This window comes from Bufo bufo, chromosome 3 (genome assembly GCF_905171765.1).
Source record: "Bufo bufo chromosome 3, aBufBuf1.1, whole genome shotgun sequence".
Taxonomy (NCBI): Eukaryota; Metazoa; Chordata; class Amphibia; order Anura; family Bufonidae; genus Bufo; species Bufo bufo.
The window spans coordinates 672,710,616-672,725,272 of record NC_053391.1 but is presented as its reverse complement, the minus strand read 5'-3'; the positions used below and the strand labels follow the sequence as shown (position 1 = coordinate 672,725,272).

General features: G+C 43.9%; 1 protein-coding gene across 1 annotated transcript in view; it reads left to right on the top strand.

Moving 5' to 3' along the window:
- Positions 1 to 14,657, top strand: part of TMEM135 (transmembrane protein 135) — a 355,301-nt gene that overhangs the window by 42,511 nt on the left and 298,133 nt on the right. Inside the window, exon 2 of the mRNA XM_040426365.1 lies at positions 8,024 to 8,151. Within this exon, the coding sequence (XP_040282299.1) occupies positions 8,024 to 8,151 (128 nt within the window). The remainder of the gene's footprint in view (positions 1 to 8,023; positions 8,152 to 14,657) is intronic.

The following is a 14,657-nucleotide window of genomic DNA, read 5'->3' as shown; positions in this document are numbered from 1 at the left end:
TGATTGACAGGGCCAGTGAACAGAATCGTTCTCTGCTGGCGCTGTTAGAATTTGAAATCTCGCGCCTGCGCCGTACCTGTCTTCAATCGGCGCAGGCGCACTGAGAGGCGGCCGCTGGCTCGACCGCTCCATCCTCAATGCGCCTGCGTCGATGACGTCATCAAGTACACCCGGAAGAGAAGACGCCGGCATCGCTGGAAGGAGGCGGAGAGTCTGGTGACGTCGCTGGATGCTCGAATCAGGTAAGTATGTACATAATAAGCATGCTGCCACAAAAACCACCAACGAAATGGGAATAAATAATTTTATAAAAATGACAGTTATTAACACTATACCACCAACGATTATTAATAATAAATCTCTTCCGGGTGTACTTGATGACGTCATCGACGCAGGCGCATTGAGGATGGAGCGGTCGAGCGAGCGGCCGCCTCTCAGTGCGCCTGCGCCGATTGAAGACAGGTACGGCGCAGGCGCGAGATTTCAAATTCTAACAGCGCCAGCAGAGAACGATTCCCTTCCCTGGCCCTGTCAATCAGCATGCGGAGGGGGCGTCATTACCATCGGAGGATGCGGCTGCTACCAGCAAGTAGCCGCCCTACTTGCTGGTAGCAAGGTAATTAGCATATTTTAAAAATCGATTTTTAGCAAATTCTACTGAACCAAAATGATTAATTTGATTATGTATCATGAGATCGCACTATAGGGATTATTAGTAAAGAAAAAAAAAAAAACGGTTTAATGGGGTGACAGAAACCCTTTAAGGTCTTTTTCTCAACTCTGTTCATGTTATAACATTTTTTTCTGTGAAGAAGAGGCATGTGATCTCTGCTGAGTCAAAAGTCAAAAGTAAACCAAGCATCTGTGATAATATCTTGTAGGCAGAGAAACTGCCCAATAATCTTACAAAAACCTCTGGAAGAGCATGACATTGTGAATGGATTAGGCCTCATGCACACGACAGTATTTTTTCACGGTCCGCAAAATGGGGTTCCGTTGTTCCGTGATCCGTTTTTGTTTCTGTGTGTCTTCCTTGATTTTTGGAGGATCACCAGACATGAAGGAAAGTGAAAAAAAATCTAAGTCAAGTTTTCCTTGCAAACGATAGGAAAAAAACGGACGCGGATGACAATCTTGTGTGCCTCCGTGTTTTTGATTGACTTGAATGGGTCCGCGAACCGCTGTCCGTGAAAAAAATAGGACGGGTCATATTTTTTTAACGGACCGGAAACACGGATCACGGACGCGGATGACAAACGGTGCATTATCCGAGTTTTCAACGGACCCATTGATAGTCAATGGGTCCGCAGAAAATCACGGAAAACGGAACAACGGACACGGAACACAACAACGGTCGTGTGCATGAGGCCGTAATGGAATTTATTTACCCCAAAAATTTAACATATACAGTCTTATTCTACATAATTAAAAAACTAATCTTTATTTCATGATGGAATAACCTTTGGATGGTAATATATTTTCCTCAAAAAGCGTTTTATCTAAAAAAAAATCAGATTTAAATAAAAAAAATTTTTTTTTTATTTTAATTTTAAAATCATTGATTTTTATCCACCCTGCAATAAATGATGGTCACAGCTCATCTCCTCCCCCTCCCTGCACAATGACCTCTGCACAGGTCATAGAGCATGCCCATGACACCCATAGAAGTCTATGTGGCCCCTTCCAGTCCATCGTTTCTAAGGCCTATGCTGTAAAGCACATCTCTAAACGGCTCAGGTAAGATGGCAGCTACGTAATCTTGCATAGAATATAATATGAAAAAATCTACAATTATAAAATAAAACCTGATTGGAAAAAAAAAGAATGTGTGTCACTATGTGGTGACATCACATGGTCAAGGGGAAGCTACTGTTATACCTCCTAGTAGGACACCTTTTACAGGGCACCATTATTGTAAGAAGAGTAGAGGACCATGTTAATAATCTTATGGCAGCCCTGTTGTCTTTTCACAATTACAGCTTGGCGGTAATATACCAGGAGTGCAGGGAGTTAGCGGTACCTCGCACCTGGTACGGGAAATTAACGTTCTCTTGAGGTTAATCTGTGATTGCTCATCTCTTAATATCTCTTCATCTTCTTGATGTTTGTAGCCTGGTATAAACCAGAACATAAAACGTGCATGCCAACCAGTCTGGGCATGTATAATGCCGTATGTTGCACAGTATTACACCCTATTAACTGTTGCACGACTGGTCCTATTTTGTTGACCGGCACCATTTTAATCACCAGGATCATTTCTACCAGGCAGTGTGTCTTTGTTTAATAGGTTGGTCCTGTTGACCTGTGCTCTTTAAGACTTTGAAAAGTTTGAGGTGTAGCGCAGGTCTTGCTTCAGAGGACCAACCATGGGGCCGCTGGAGACAGGCTCCCCATGCACACTAAGTCCTCCTGTCAATGTGGGGGTGTCAGTCAGCGCCTGAAAGCACCTTCATTTTCGTCTTTGCTATGGGAGACCACGTCCTCAATGCAAACATGTGGAAAGAAGTTTTCTAAAGCTCACCATCCCTTTTAAGACTTAAGGATGCCGCGTGATGTGACATGTGAACTTGAAGGTTGGAGATGTTTGAGCTTATGAAATCAGTCTAAGGCCTCATGCACACGACCGTTGTTGTGTTCCGTGTCCGTTGTTCCGTTTTCCGTGATTTTCTGCGGACCCATTGACTTTCAATGGGCCCGTTGAAAACTCGGGTAATGCACCGTTTGTCATCCGCGTCCCTGATCGGTGTTTCCAGTCCGTCAAAAAAATAAGACCTATCCTATTTTTTTCACGGACAACGGTTCGCGGACCCATTCAAGTCAATGGGTCCGTGAAAAAACACGGAGGCACACAAGATTGTCATCCGCGTCCGCGCATCCGCGTCCGTTTTTTTCCTATCATTTGCATGGCAAACTTGACTTAGATTTTGTTTCACTTTCCTTCATGTCTGGTGATCCTCCAAAAATCAAGGAAGACAAACGGATCACGGAACAATGGAACCCCGTTTTGCGGACCGTGAAAAAATACTGTCGTGTGCATGAGGCCTAAGAAATATTTGCCTACAGTCCAAGCTGTGCAAAAAGCTGAGCGTGAAGTCCTTCCTGAGAGGACATCTCCATCTACTATCATTCACGGAGACCTATAGGCTTTGGGGTGGATTTAGGGCTGTTCAACCCTTTTATAAGATAGGGTCACCCTGACGACTATTCCTACTAACCAGGTGCTATCACCATGGAAAGATCTGTGCCACCTCCCTAGGTGCCCATACCCATCAGCTGAACCTTTGTCAAACCCACTTATTTGGGTGGGAACAATGCACATCATATGTGTATAGGGAAGTCCTGTCTCTTCAAAAAGGATCGGGCATGTGGAATTTCATGTTCAGTCCTTTCTTCTCAAGGAGATAAGCCACCACTAAAGGTGTTCTGGCAGCACCTTGTCCCCCTCTCCCTACTAGGAACACGTATAATAGAATCGGGAAGAACAGCTGTCTTTCGAAGTAAGGTGTATGGTCACCGCTAGTGGGAAATGTAATACTGCATAGCACCAATTCACTTGAACAGGAAACTATGTAATGATGACCACGTTGACTCCACCAGCATTAGTAGGAGCTCTCCATATAGGCTCATAGAAGGAGGTTTTGCTGGGTTGTCCTGATGACACAACCCCTTTGGGTGCACCGTCTTCAGTGAGATCCACCACAGACAGTCTAATATCTAGAGACCCTGACAGACATTTGAAACAAGTGTCAGGCCATAAAATCAGATGGCCATTGGCTGCCACGGGTGGGGCTTGGCCGTACCTTATGACAACTATGAACGATTCAACAATTCAATTAGTTCTGTTTTTTCTAGAAAAATCTAGAAAAATCTTGTATTGCTACCACGGCTGCAATGTAAAAGCAAGGAAAGATGCAGCAGCACCCAGCCCCATGGGCTGGGATGCTGATGCTGATGCCTACAGGCGCACCATGCATGAGGCTTCTTGAGAGCTCATAGACAAGTCTGATATACTCCCCGATGTGTAGATAAACAGAAGTTGAACAGAGCCTAATGCAGTGATGGCCAACCTCCGGCACTCCAGCCACGACTCCCAGCATGCTCCATTCCTTTCTATGGAGTTCTGAGAACAGCCAAGCAGGTGTATATCATGGGATTGGCACAGCTGGAGGGCAGCAGGACAGGCCTAATGTGTATGGCCAGTTTTAATCTGGACCCTGCAGCTGGAGAATTACTGTAAACTGGATGTTACCTGTTTTCCGAGATTTTATATTGATGGCCTGCCCTCAGGAAAGGCCATAACTATCGGAATGACGGAGGTCCAACACTCGCACCCTGGAAGAACAACACCGCTCCGTCCATTGTGTAGTGTACACAGCACTGCTCTTATTGAAGTGAATACTGCAGTAACCAGCTCTGTCCACTACACAACAGATGGCACTGTGCAGTTCCCGCACTCACGGTGCCGGAGATCAGCTCATCTGCAGGGGTACAGGCCAGGGTGTTGGACCCCCCCACCGATATGATAGGGTAGACCATCAATATAAAAAATTCTGGAGACCCCTTTAAAAAATACTCCCACACAAACTGTAATTTTCTGACCCTAACCCTCCCGTTTTAGCTCAAAATTTTGAAATATTTGTGAGTCTAAAACTGTAAGCTCCTCCGTCTAACTGCCAGATTTATGTTTGCACTCCTCATGTGTATCGTATACTGTGTAATACAGACCAGTTGCCCGTATATTTTTTATACTTGAGCGTGGTTTCGTTGGCTTGGACATCTGGCATAACTTGACATTTGCTCCCTTGAGTGGTGTTGATGAGTATTAGCCGCATTCTTCGGTATCTGGGATATTTTATAGGACAAGCCTCGTTTCATTGTAGGTATGGAGGGATTCGCTCTGGAGCCTCAGGCACTACGTGGATACAGAGGAATTATTTAATTCAAGGATTTTCTGCCTAAATTCAGAATTGCCCATTTGGTTACTCAAAGGGATTGTCCCGGACATGGGGGTAACTAGCAAAGTGGTTCTGACCTGATGCGATTTTATCTGCACATCAACCGTTGTGTGTGAACATACCTTCACGCAGTCCATCTTCACTCAGGCTTACCTGCAGTTAGTGAGGCCGATGGACTATGGAAGGGAGTTACTTTTGCATTATTTGTGTGCTGTTACCTCACCGCGTTATTTATGTTCGTGTTTACTGTGCTTTGACCTTCAATTGTGTGTGATATGCCGGTGTTGTGATATGACTTCTTGGTGTGTTATCACTGTGATGTATTATACATGCACTGTGACATCACTGTATCTATTATCCCTGTACTGTGACATCACTGTGCTTATTATACCAGTACTGTCACTGTGACATCACTGTGTTTATTATCCCTGTACTGTGACATCACTGTGTATATTATCTCTGTACTGTGACATCACTGTGTTTATTATCTCTGTACTGTGACATCGCTGTGTTTATTATCCCTGTACTGTGACATCACTGTGTTTATTATCCCTGTACTGTGACATCACTGTGTTTATTATTCCCGCTACTGTGACATCACTGTGTTTATTATCCCTGTACTGTGACATCACTGTGTATATTATCTCTGTACTGTGACATCACTGTGTTTATTATCTCTGTACTGTGACATCACTGTGTTTATTATCTCTGTACTGTGACATCACTGTGTTTATTATCCCTGTACTGTGACATCACTGTGTTTATTATCCCTGTACTGTGACATCACTGTGTTTATTATCCCTGTACTGTGACATCACTGTGTGTATTATCCCTGTACTGTGACATCACTGTGTGTATTATCCCTGTACTGTGACATCACTGTGTTTATTATCCCTGTACTGTGACATCGCTGTGTTTATTATCCCTGTACTGTGACATCACTGTGTTTATTATCCCTGTACTGTGACATCACTGTGTTTATTATTCCCGCTACTGTGACATCACTGTGTTTATTATCCCTGTACTGTGACATCACTGTGTATATTATCTCTGTACTGTGACATCACTGTGTTTATTATCTCTGTACTGTGACATCACTGTGTTTATTATCTCTGTACTGTGACATCACTGTGTTTATTATCCCTGTACTGTGACATCACTGTGTTTATTATCCCTGTACTGTGACATCACTGTGTTTATTATCCCTGTACTGTGACATCACTGTGTGTATTATCCCTGTACTGTGACATCACTGTGTGTATTATCCCTGTACTGTGACATCACTGTGTTTATTATCCCTGTACTGTGACATCACTGTGTTTATTATCCCTGTACTGTGACATCACTGTGTTTATTATCCCTGTACTGTGACATCACTGTGTGTATTATCCCTGCACTGTGACATCACTGTGTTTATTATCCCTGTACTGTGACATCACTGTGTTTATTATCCCTGTACTGTGACATCACTGTGTGTATTATCCCTGCACTGTGACATCACTGTGTTTATTATCCCTGTACTGTGACATCACTGTGTGTATTATCCCTGCACTGTGACATCACTGTGTTTATTATACCTGTACTGTGACATCACTGTGTTTATTATCCCTGTACTGTGACATCACTGTGTTTTATTATCCCTGTACTGTGACATCACTGTGTTTATTATCCCTGTACTGTGACATCACTGTTTATGTTTCTTCTGTGACATCACTTTGCTTACTATCTTATCCCTGTGCCATGTCTCCTAACTTTTGAAAATGACAAAGTGTCCCTCTTTGGCGGCACACTTATTGCACTGCAGCTAAATTTTTCATACTAGGCTACACGTCTAACTCCACCCAATGCATATTTTATATATACAATCCTGCCCAGTCCCCTTAAAGCCCTCACAAAGTAATTACCCCTTTGTGCCCTGTCACAGTATTATGTCTGCACTGTACCCCGTCACAATATTATCCACATATTGTGGTCCGTCACATTGGTTATGCCCACTTTGTTTCTCTCACAGTAGTCATTCCCACTTACTGTATGTCCCCTGCACAGTAGTTATGCCCACATGTGTCCCCTGCACAGTAGTTATGCGGCCATACTGTTCCCTTTTCATTAGTGCCCCTCCCCCTTTTTAATAAAGGAGAAAAATATATATAAATATGAAATACTCACCTGGTTTCCCGATGATCAGAGCTCATACAGCGCTCTCCAGCAGCAACATGATGCGGTCACACACATCATGCTTGCTGGGCTGTGTAGGAGAAGCACAGGCTCTTCCTACACAGCCCAGCAGTGGGATGTCGGGCTACATTGTGCCTGCTTGGGAGCGCCACCAGCTGAGCTGAATGGTACGGGAGTGGACAGCAGAGAGCAGGACATACCTCGGCAGTCCCAGGACTGCAGGACAGCCACCGAATTTCAGAACTAGCTGACATGTTGTATGTGCACTTGACAGCTGAAAGCATCTGTGTTGGTCCCATGTTCCTATGTGTCCGCATTGCTGAGAAAAATTATGTTTTATTATAGCAAATGAGCCTCTAGGAGCAACGGGGGCGTTGCCATTACACCTAGAGGCTCTGCTCTCTCTGCAACTGCTGCACCCTCTCTATTTTGATTGACCGGACCAAGTTGTGATCGCAATCTCCTGCTCCTGCCTATCAAAGTGCAGAGGGCGCAGAAGATGCAGAGAGAGCAGAGCCTCTGGGTGTAACGGCAACGCCCTCATTGCTCCTAGAGGCTCATTTGCATATATTAACACTTCTTCATTTTTCTAATTAATGCGGGTCACATATGAAAGTGGGACCAACACAGATGTCTTCAGCTGCCAAGTGCACATGTAACAGGTCAGCCAGTGTCATAGGTACAAAACTGCTGACAGATGCCCTTTAATCCTAGATCCCTAATAGCGACCTATCCGTTTTCACAGTTTTCTTAATTTTCTATCTTCAGTAAGAAGCAGCAGAAACAACTTGTCAGAGCGCGACCTCTCAGTGACTGGATGTGATTTCTTGATTTTTCTCGAGAAATTTTAGGCTTTACTAATTTTCCTTGCTTTTTTTTATTTTTTTATTAAGGTAGCTGCAATCCTCCGAAGGAGAAAATTAGATTATTACCTGCACAGACTACTGCCCGAACTCCTGAGGTCGACTTCCTTCTTAACTGCAAACGGAAGCCTGTATATTGCCTTTTTCTGTATAATAAGGTCAGTATTTGCTCCGCCTAAGTCTAAGATGCTGTTGGGTTAAGAATTGGTCACAGTCGCCAAAGCTTTGTCCCTGCCGTCGTTCCCTTTCCTCTTTTCTCTCTGATGCTTCTTCAGGTTTTACACTGAATTAAGGGCACAGTCGGATATGTAATATAAAGGGGTATTTCTATCTCGGGAACTGATGGCATATTGACAGGGGCCCGCTCCGGGACCCGCTCTTATTTCCTTGGCTATTTCCGAAAGTCCTATAGCAGAGAAGGTAGAAGAAACTGGGCATGCATGGTGAGGACTGCAGCCCTTTTCTTGACTTGCTTATGTGGGCCCTTGGTTTAACTGAATGTATACACCAGTTCTGATTAACATTGGACACTGGCATTGAGGACACGGCTCTTCTATAATTATCCACTTTTTATTGTACGTCCCCCTCTAGACATGGGATTTGTATATGTTCTCATTTTCCCTGCAGCTCGGTTCCTAGATATAGCATTACGGAGGTCCCCTTGTGTCCACCAGTCTCTGCCGGCTCCCTGTGGTCCTCCAGAACCAAGAGCTGCCCCTTTAACCCCCCTCTTTGCTTATGCCTGTCATTAAAACTACAGTTGATTTTTTTTTGGGGGGGGGAGGAAACCAAATTAAACTAAATTGAACCTGTCTCGGGTCCCCCCTGGGGGCATATTTAGCACAGATTCAGTATCTGGTACCACAGCTATGTAATAACGTCTGGTGCCTCATTGGTCCAGATAGATTACTGCACTGCCGAGGTTTACCGTATTTGCTAATAACTATAAAAAATGTGCAATTTAAACAAGGTAATAGGCAATTTCCCACTGGCCTCCTGAAATCTTGCTCCGAAGGAAGTTTTTGGTTGCACCTGGAGTCAATTATCCCTAAATTCAAATGAGGAGATGTAAGTGGAGACCTGAATGGTCCTGCTCTGCTGCAAGCTTTATGTATATCCATACAGTACTGTATACTGAAGTTAATTTGGCTTAAAGGGGTTGTCTAACCGGAGAGAACCCGTTTCAACATGTGCCCATGAGGGCAATCACATAAACCCTCTGCCTCCTGCTTTCGGCTTTTCCAGTAAACTGCTGATATTTTCTGGAGGAAGCTCCGGCTAGCCAGACATTTCCCCTGTAATATTACATGGCGGCCATTCAGATGATGGCTTGAGTCTGTTGGGACAAGAGCAGAGCTCCATGCCTCCTTGAGAGGGCTTTCTATATGATGTCCATACGGCCTAATAGGATGAGACAACAGCAGGGTATTGAACATGGCTCTCAACCTTGAAGTTCAGCATGGTAGCTGTTGGATGGACACATCTTCATTGAACTGCCCATTGTACTCCCATTTCCCAACCAATCCCCAGTGTTCCTATATCTAATACATAGTTTTAATGTCCTTTCACACATCTACAGTTTTCAATCCATCGCCTCTGACCATCCTACCATCTATCAACAGTAGAGCTTTTTGGTGGAGTTGAGATAATTAACCGTTGGCCGAAAAAGTGTTTAACTCATAGGCAGACCACAAAATATATACTGTATACACTACAGTGGCATCAAATCCAAGTGGAATCTGCCTAGACATCCAGGTACCTAAACTGTACAGTGACTTTCACAATAGGCCGCGCATAAAGCCCGGTATCACAAACCACACAGTAGCGGATGTTAAAAAACATACATCAAACACCCGATGTCTGCATGGAGGTCCCCCACTTACCCAACGCGTTTCGTCAGGGAAAAAGTAAATACAAGGAATAGTAACATCCCCCTATATATATACCTGTGCCGTACTGATTATTTCAGTCAGAGGCCTAATCGCTTCAGCCAGCAATAATGGCGCCGCGTGATCAGTATCGCGCGAGTATCCAAGATGGCTCCGCAAATCCCGCGATACCAAAAGAACACATCGTGATGCCTTGTAGGATTTGGGAACGTGATCCCAAATCCTACAAGACAAGAACCGCGTTACGGCCGATCAAATAACCACAATTGCGGACATGTGATCACTAATCTCGTGAGAGTGAAGAGCAATGCCGAAAATCACGTGACCATAAGGTCATGTGACCATATCTAAATTCTCGCGGGAAATCCAGAGCCTACAAAGAAATATAAATAAAAACAAAACATAAAGGATACAAACAAACAAATAGGAAAATCTCCAATTCGAAAACCAAATAGCCGCACGGGCACATACATCATAACTGTGAGGACACGAGCGGCTCAACCTCAGATATGTATACAGTGTATCAAATCCATGTCCCGAAATTCATAGGGTTGGGCGATATACCGGTGTTCACGATATACTGCGGTATTAAAAAACGGCGATATGGCGATATCGCTGTTTCCTAATTACCGCGGTATTTTGTGACGTCACACGAAGCGGTCATGTGCGCTGACCGCTTCAAAAACTGCGTCCGCGGCCGCCCGCCCCTGCATCATTACACACCAATTGCCTCCCGCAGCGGCCGACCAGGCTCCTCCTCGCTTGCTCCCATGGTGCGGTCTCCGCCCACCGACGTCTAGCGTCAGAATCAGATGACGCCCAGGCCGAGCAGCGCAGTAGCATCGAGCGAGTGGCGGGAAAGTCAGTCAGAAGTTGAACTTTATCACAGCTGCCGGACGGGCAGCTATTAAAGGTGTAATGTCTCTGACCCAATTATATGTCTTCTGTCCGACCTTGGCCTACTCAGTCGTCAGTCCTTCATGCCTGCCTGCCATGCAACTACCTGCATGCTCCGCACTGCACATTGAAATAGCAGCCAGCAGGCAGGGAATGAGCCATCACAAGTCCCTCCCTCCCCCATGACCAACAGAAGGAATTACTGTATGGTGGTGGCAGGCAGGTCACACAGGTAGCCATAAGACATGGGGTGGGCAGCACCTTGTGGCTGCTGCCCCCATACTGTAATGTCTCCTTGTGGCTGCTGCCCCGGCGAACACTGCCATACAGTGTGACAATTAATGTCTCCAAGTTGTGGCTGCCTGGTTGCTGCCCCAAGCCAATGTCTCCTTGTGGCCACCCATACAGTATAATGTCTCCTGCTGGCTGCCCCATACAGTATAGCATCTCCTTGTGGCCCCCCATACAGTATAATGCCCCATTGTAGCCCCCCATACAGTATAACGTCTCCTTGTGGCTGCCCCATACAGTATAACGTCCCCTTGTGGCCACCCCCATACAGTATAACGTCTCCTTGTGTTTTTTTCTTTTAAACGGGTATTTATCGCGATATATATCATTATCGCGATAAATTTCTTAATATCGTTATCGTCTGAATATTTTTGATATCGCCCAACCCTAGTCCCCACACAACTCCCCACTCCATTAATGAAAACAGGACAATACAAAATTACCCAAATTAAAATAAAAAACTTTTTTCTTGTGTCAAATATCAAAACTAAGACCATTATCCAATTATTTGTCAAAAAACGGTACAATTCATATATAAATAAATAAATCATACATATAAAAAAATCCATACGTTGCAAAATCATAAATAATTCAATAATATACATCAGATCCATATAAATATCCAGGGACAAGTCGATATTATCTATTAAAATCGAAAAAGTATCAAATCTGGTATCCATCACTCAGTGTCATCCCGAAAATACAATAAGGTAAGTGGAATCTAAAAAAAATAATAGAGATAAAAATAAATAGATATAAAGACCCTCCAAACATAACATCCGGCATCAAATTGGGCCACCTATATTGTTCGAAAACAGGGAAAAGATGAATCTCAATTCCACCCATTATTAATTAGTTTCATGAGGGGTTAAACTCAGACAAGGAGGTATTCCCATCAGAGAAATGGGGCAAAACTATTATGTTCATTAAGACCCCTGGGGGATAGCGTATCAGGTTTCTTTCTGTGCTCACTGTCGTTACCAGTCGCCTCCTCGAATGGTCTGATAGACCCGATCAATACCCCTCACCCTAAGGAGATCACCATTACTATCATGTTTAAATCTAAAATGTTTTGGTAGAGACTTGAGACTCGAGATGAATTCGCTATCTGCGGCTGCAAAAATATCATGTTCACGTACCCATTTTTTTAATTCTTGGGTAGTCATCCCAACATATACCTTCCCACATGGACAAGTGGCATGATAAATTACTCCAATTTTCGAGCAGTCAATCTTATGGGTGATCTTATATATATCCTTGCCACTTGCATCCTGGAACGTATCACATTTTTCAATGTCTGGACATGCTACACATTTTCTACAGGGGGAACACCCCCATTTTGGGCCTTTAGAGCCAAAGACTCTACAAGGTCTCTCACCTTGGTGATGACTTCGAACAAGAATGTCCCTCAAATTTTCAGATCTACGATAGGTCAGTGCCGGTTTCTCAGGTATATAGTCACAAAGATCCACATCAGTTCTCAGGATTGGCCAAAATGTTGTCAACGCTTGTCTGACTAGGTCACACCTGGAATTAAAATTGGTGATGAACCGAATGGAATTCACAGTTTCACTTTTCCTCTTACTATGTAGCAACACCTCACGATTGCTGTTTACTGCCCTCCTTGAAGGGGTTTTGCAGTTTTTTTAAGCTGATGATCTATCCTTTGGATAGATCATCAGCATCTGATCGGTGGGGGTTCGACAACCGGGACCCCGGCCGATCAGCTGTTTGAGAAGGCAGCGGCGCTGGCAGTAGTGTTGCGGCCTTCTCGCTGTTTACCGCAGGCCCAGTGACGTCACGACTAGTATCAATGGCCTGGGCGGGGCTAAGCTCCATTTAAGTGAACAGAGCTTAGCCCCACCCAGGACATTGATACTAGTTGTGACGTCACTGGGCCTGCGGTAAACAGCTGATCGGCGGGGGTCCCGGGTGTCGGACCCCCGCCGATCAGATGCTGATGATCTATCCAGAGGATAGATCATCAGTTTAAAAAAACTGCAGAACCCCTTTAAGGCCTTCTTAATAGATTTATTACTATAACCTCGTTCCTGAAACCTACCAGTAAGTTCACGTACCCATTGTTTAAACATTGTCTCATCTGAACAAATCCGTTTTAGCCATAAGAACTGTCCTACAGGGATGTTGTTAATCAAAATGTTAGGGTGGGCCGAGGATGCATGTTACACTGTGTTGGTTGCTGTGGGTTTCCTATATAGATCAGTTTGAATATATCCCATAGGGTCCACCAATGATTCCACATCTAGAAAATCCACCTTCTGTTTGCTTTATTTGTATGTCAACTTAATGTTATAAACATTCCTGTTCAATGTAGCCATAAATTCCTCCAGCTCCTGGGTGGATCCCTGCCAGATAATCAAAATGTCGTCAATGTATCGGGTCCAAAATTGGACCATATCAATTGATCGTACCGGATTGGACATTAATATCTCGCGTTCCAATTTGCCCCCAATTTTTTTTTTACATATGACGGCTCAAAGGCCGCCCCCATGGCCGTACCTTGTAACTAAAGGTAAAAACTCTCCTTAAACACAAAAAAAATATTTGTTAAGGCAAACTCCAGTGCTCGACAAATAAACTCACCAAGTTTTTAATCCAGACTGCTCATCTGCACAGTACGAGCAACTGCTGTGATCCCATCTGAATGTCTGATGGAGGTCTACAAGGATTCGACATCGCAAGTAACAAGAAGTATGTCTGATTGGATATGAATACCATCGATTTTCCTTAAAAGATCAGAGCTATCTTTAGTATAAGATGGTAATAATTCCACAAACGGTTTCAGATAGAAATCAATCAATTGACAAAGTGGATGTATAAAGCTGTTAATCCCTGCCACAATTGGCCTACCTGGTGGTGTAATTTCGGGAGTAGGTATAATGTTGGTATTGTAGGTTCCTCCACCTTCAGCCCTGTAATTTGTTGGATGTTCAAAACTGCTTCATCCTGGGCCTGTAAGAGGAAACCCTCCAATTCTGTTTGATATTTCGAGCAGGGATTGAATGTACGTTTCCTATAGCATGTTCCATCTCTTAACTGCTGAAAGGCCTCTTTCTCATACATTTTAGTAGGCCATAATACCACATTTCCTCCTTTTATCTGAGGGTTTGAAAACCACCCCTTTCATCTGCCGTAGTTGACTAATAGCCTCTCTCGGCTCCCTATCAAAAATATCAAAATAAATATTTTCAGGTATTTTTTTGAATTCCTCAGCCACTAGTTTAACAAATAAGTCTATTTCTGGAAAGAGTGTAATCTGAGGGAATCTGGTGGATTTGGGTAAAAGATTAGAAGGGTACTCACCCCTTTTTATGTTCCTCTTGTTCCTCCAAAAGCTCCCTCAAAACCCGCAGAGATTCCCGTTCCTGAATAGATTCCAACTGATCATTTTCATCTTGTTTCCTGGCAAAGATCTTCTTAAAATCCAGTTTCCGCGTAAATAGTTGTAAATCTTTTACTAGAAGAAAATGATCCGGTTTAGTGGCAGGACAAAAGCTGAAACCAAGGCTTAAAACCTCTATTTGTGCCAATGCAAGGGGTTAATCAGATAGATTAACTACCTTGAG